The sequence below is a fragment of the Phalacrocorax carbo genome, chromosome 13 (assembly GCF_963921805.1).
Source record: "Phalacrocorax carbo chromosome 13, bPhaCar2.1, whole genome shotgun sequence".
Taxonomy (NCBI): domain Eukaryota; kingdom Metazoa; phylum Chordata; class Aves; order Suliformes; family Phalacrocoracidae; genus Phalacrocorax; species Phalacrocorax carbo.
In genome coordinates this window covers 11,586,942-11,591,854 of record NC_087525.1, presented here as the reverse complement: position 1 = coordinate 11,591,854, position 4,913 = coordinate 11,586,942, and the positions used below count along the sequence as shown (strand labels likewise).

Genomic DNA, 4,913 nt, shown 5'->3' with positions numbered 1-4,913 from the left:
GGCGTTAGTTTGAGTATCACAGGGCCCCTTTACAGTAGTTCTGTATACCTTACACACACCTGAGTCCTCATCAGCACAGTATCTAGTTGCAGTTTTACAGATAAGACCAGAAGGACGAGCGCAGTCACAGAAGCACGCAGGTGCTTACCTTGTCATGCAGTGGCTCTTCAGGTGCTCAGCTTGTGCCGCTCGCACACATGCGGTCACAACGAACGCTCGGCAGCAAAACGGGAGCGCGCGTAAATCTCAAGTCCTTGGCTTTACATCGTGCCTGCTCTGAGCCATCCTTTAGCTCATAAAAACCAGACAGTGCTTGTCCACATTATAGCACAGCACAGCTTTAGCTGCCTGCTCGGCAATGTAATCCAGCCTTTCTAGACCAGTGGTTGTAAACATTGTTTTAATATGTGTAACCAAAGCGTTCCAAAGGAATACATGCAAACCAGTAGAGTATTAGTATTATCTTTATTTAAGAGTACATGCAGTAGAAACCTGTTTACAAAAATTTCAGTAGTGTTACATTTATCTTCATTGTCCAAAGCTTTTGCCCCACGAAGTTGCTTGATTTGCTACATTTTTAACAGCTTCTTCACCAGCTTCAGCAGCTTTGCAGACTTGATCAATAGCTTTTAAATCAGAAAAACAAAGGTAACTGTAGCATCACTGCAATACCTTTCCTTCCCACCTGGTGTGGGACAGGGGCAAGGCAGTGCTGGGGAGCCTATCTTGGATTACACTGACGTTATTGAAATAAACAGAACCGTCACCATACCTTTCTGACCAGCATCCTTAGCCTGGTCCACCACTTGCTGCACAGTCTGGCTCACCTCATTAGCTAGAATTAGGAGAAAGACAAGTGTAAATCCAGGAATCTTTAACCTTCCCCTAATCTCAGTAATCACATTTTAGAAGAGTTCACTAAATGATTCAAGGCTAGATGATGAAAAATTATTCTGTAAGAATGGACACCCTGGTGTAGTGGGAAAGAGATGCTGTTGGGAAGCTGGCTGTAGTTCCTCATGTTATCAGGTGTCTTGGTAGAGATGAAGATTATGGAATTTACAGTCTGCGACACCTACAATATCAGGAAACAAGCCCTAGTAGATATTCAGATGCAATGAAGCTTTCCTTTTACTGAGCTTGGCTAGGACCTGCACAGAGCAGGCCTGGGCAGTTTGGTTGGTAAAGATTCTTCCACTAACTACATGAAGCTTGACGCTCACTGTCCAAGGCGAGCAGCACATCAAAATTTAGTGCTGAGTCTAATACTTTCTCTTGTAGCTAGAGAAAGTTTTATTCTATAAGAAACCAGGCCAGTTTTAAAGGCATGGAAATGTTCAATAGAGGAGACTTACTGAGATATGAAGAGCAAAAGAAGGTATTGTCTTAAAGTGGAGGAACTGCAGACTAGAAAATAGTGATAAATATTTGGATGTTTGGCCTCCAGGCCAAGCCATGGCCAAACCAGGGAATTCTTGCTCATAAGAATCAAAAGTTTGGGGCAAACAGCCTTCCGTTGAACCTGCACTTGTTTCATCCCCCGGCTCCAAATAATACCTGTGAGAACATCAGTGTGTTCTGCACAGCAGACCCTGACAGGGCAGGGGGTGCTGACTGAGCAAGCCAGATTCCCCACAGACATTGCATAAGGGAGAAGTGCTGAGGTGAGGGAGGACATTTATTTAAGTGGACTGGGAGTGTCTAAAACTTCAAAGGTCTCCAAGCTTGCATTGAATGCCTCTTCGGCTGGAGTTATTTCATTAAGTGTCTTGTAAAGCCACTGGCTTATTTCACCTTGGGTTTGTAGGACACTTTCTACTGCTTAAAAGACGTGCTAATTATCATTGTGTGTCATCTTCTGCTAATGTGATGGTAACAGTTTTCTAGCATGAATGACATACATTGCTCATAAGGTGCAGTTAAGGAAAGTGCTTCCTGTAGCAATCTTAGGACACAGCTGATTTCATGGCTCCTTTTAGGAACCGTGGGGTAGGCGCTAATTTTAAATACTTGCAAAGCGCAGTTGTGCAACTCGGCACTTAGCGACAGCTCCTGGGACTGCACCTTCAGGCACGTGCAGGCACAATAGAAGTAGTTCAGAGATGAGGTAATTAATAGTTGTACAGCCACCAGTTGGACAGTCTTGTTCTAGTTAAAAACCAACATAAAATCCCCCTTTGTTTTCATTTAAATGGGCATTTGGAGGGAACCTCTGTAATACTCCCAGGAGCAGGTGCAATACTGACACTGATGCAACACGAGTTCAGCATTACATGCTGTGTATTTACTGCCCATCATCAAGGGACACGCTGATGGCACAGAAGCAAGTGGCCAGGGTCAAGCCAGTGGCTGGGAGCTCCCGTTGTTCCAGGCTCCAACTCCAGCTGGAAGAGCTGTGCTGTGACACAGGACTCGCTGGGAAGATGTGCGTGGCATGCAGGCAAAGAGCTTCAGACCTCTGGTGGAGCTGAAGAACTAGTTTAGCTCCAAGTGCTTGGGATGGAAGGGGAAGGACTGCTGCTACTATTTAAAGTCTTTGCTCATCAACTTTGTTGACTCTTCGTTTAGAATATTTAGTTCAATTAGCTGAACTTTGAGATTACTACTTGGCTCCTTCAGGATGACAAATACCACTTCTAAAACATCTGCATCGGTCTTCTAGCTTCAGAAGCCATAGATAATGTTTCCACAATGTTGAAAAATATTAGGAACATCAAAAAAACTTCAGAAATATGCATTTCTAGGGCTGCTGTACAGCAAAAGCAAAGTGAAGGAATCTTCATTTGAGAACAAAAATTGATGGCTAGCTTCCAGTTCCCCACATCCTAGTGTTTCTCTTTCTTGCTTCAGTGTAAAAATATTTGACTTAAGAATCAACTTTGGAAAAGGGGGCAGTGGGTGCGGGATTAGGCATCTTTTGTCTTCCTAGCAAACTGAACCAAGGATAGTAATAGATAGTAAATAAGTATCAGGCTTTCCACTTGCTTCGTTGGGCATATAACCTGCAAGTAATATTCCTACTGCACTTGAAGTCACAGACAAAGTGTCAGGTTTTGAGAGTTTACCTAAATGTCATGTAAAGAAATATGAAACAGTCTCTCCTGAAATGTCCGTACTTGGTCTAATACATGAGCAGTAATCACACCAGTGCAGATCTCTGTGTTAAAGCTTCAGTAACAATGGCTCATCTAACTGGCACACTATTTAAAGTTGGGACCAAATCTGTAAGACTTTCTGCAGGCTTAAACTTGACTCAGGTGCCCTGAGCCCCTGCAACCACACTTCAGCTTTCGGTGGGGCGAGTGGCTGCAATACTAGCGGGGCTGGAGCACTGGCAGCAGGGCAGAGCTCACTGAACTCATGTATTTGTGCAGCACTGAGCAGAGCAAAGACCTCAGAGCTTCCGAAAACTAATCCACTACACTACTACAAAACTCATATCAATCATGGCTGTTCACATTAGAAAACAAAGCCCTGAATAAGCAGCCTTGCCGTCCCCCTTGGTGTTCTGCTGTCCTTATCTCTCCAGTGCATCACCTAGGCACCCACACAGTAAAAGCCAGAGCAGGAGAAGATGTGGGAAACCAGTAGTTAATATCAGTCCTTCATTTAACATAGAGTTAGAGGGTCTGGAGATTACAGGACATACCAGCTGCACCCATGAGGACAGCATCTATAGAATTCATGCCTAAGAGACAGATTTGCACCCAGCTGCAGGGGTGAGAGCAGGACACATACTTTAACACCCAAGGCACAGGAGAAGGGAAAGCAGCGATTTGTATTTACCTGCCACCTGTGCAGCACTTTGAGCTTGTTGCTCAGCCTCCCCAGCAAGCTTCTTCGCAAACCCGAACATGGCTGCGCTCGGTCCTCTCTCCCCGCAGAGGGTGGGTGAGTGAATCCCTAAATTCGGTTCTCTTACAGTGTTCGGCAAAGTGCAGCTTTTTATAGACAAAACAGGACTCCTCCCAGCAGTTACATGGCAAATGCAAAGTGCAACAGGGAAAATGCCATGACACCTTGTTTGGTGAATAATATAAGAGGCATTAAAGGGTAAAGAGAAGTTAGTGTTTATTATGCTTTCCTCCCCAGAGAGAGGGCGTGGATTAATCAGGAGAAGTTTTCCATAGCCCAGGAATAAAAGCTTTGTTTTTCCATATTGAGGAGCTGGTAAACAGCATGCATGCCCCAGCTGTCCTGGCCAATGGCTCAGCCAGTGCCGCAGGGGGAGATACAGACAGGCACAGCCCATCGTGAACTGGGCAGAAAAACATTACATTGCAAAACGCTCAGCTGAAGAATTGCTTAAATCAACTTTGGCGTTTCAAAACCTTACATAGGAAAAGCATCCAGTTTCAGATGATTCTTGCTCACTTTTTTCTCCCCCGGGGGGGGCTTAGGATTCATGGCTATGAAAAGAAATGGGAGGAGCTAACCCTGCTTTTTAAAGCATCTGATGAAATCTTTGTTGTGCTGGATGAAGCTAATTATTTTGTTATGTGTCGTTATTAATATTTTAACCCCTTGTTTCCGACGCCTGGCTCAGGAGAGGAGACAAGGCTTGCGTGCCTCCCCTCTGTCCCCGCAGCACCCGCTTGCAGGGCCCAGCGCAGCCCCGCAGCCTCTGCCTGCCCTTCGTGGGGCCAGGCAGCGCCGAGCTGCAACGCCAGGCTCCCGCCATCCGCCCTGAGCGACAGAGCTGAGCTGCGGCCTTGGTCCCGGGCCAGAGCCCGGGGTGGGACGTGGCGCAGGGCCAGCCTGCGTGCGGCACCACGGGACGGCAGCAGGCCGGCTGCCAAGCACGCGGTCCCTCTCACGGGGCTCCAATATGTCGCCCAGCCAGCTGGGAGCTGCTCTCACCCCACGCAACTAGGCTTTTCTTTATCTCCTGGGACTACCTGCTTCCTAGCAGA

At 46.4% G+C, this 4,913-nt stretch overlaps 1 protein-coding gene across 1 annotated transcript; it reads right to left on the bottom strand.

Annotated features, from left to right (window-relative positions):
- Positions 1–446: 446 nt before the first annotated feature.
- On the bottom strand, positions 447–3,942 carry ADIRF (adipogenesis regulatory factor). The gene is made up of 3 exons (XM_064464833.1): positions 3,787–3,942; positions 773–835; positions 447–626 (listed from the first exon to the last, which is right to left on the bottom strand). Exons 1-3 carry the CDS (start codon positions 3,854–3,856, stop codon positions 529–531), a joined length of 231 nt encoding a protein of 76 aa, XP_064320903.1. The 5' UTR covers positions 3,857–3,942; the 3' UTR covers positions 447–528.
- Positions 3,943–4,913: the final 971 nt, after the last annotated feature.

Coding starts and splice junctions, on each gene's coding strand:
- ADIRF (XM_064464833.1), bottom strand. CDS start 3,856: ATGTTCGGGTTTGCGAAGAAGCTTGCTGGGGAGGCTGAGCAACAAGCT. Junction 836..3,786: donor AAGTGCTGCACAGGTGGCAG/GTAAATACAAAT, acceptor TCCTAATTCTAG/CTAATGAGGTGAGCCAGACT. Junction 627..772: donor TAAGGATGCTGGTCAGAAAG/GTATGGTGACGG, acceptor CTGATTTAAAAG/CTATTGATCAAGTCTGCAAA.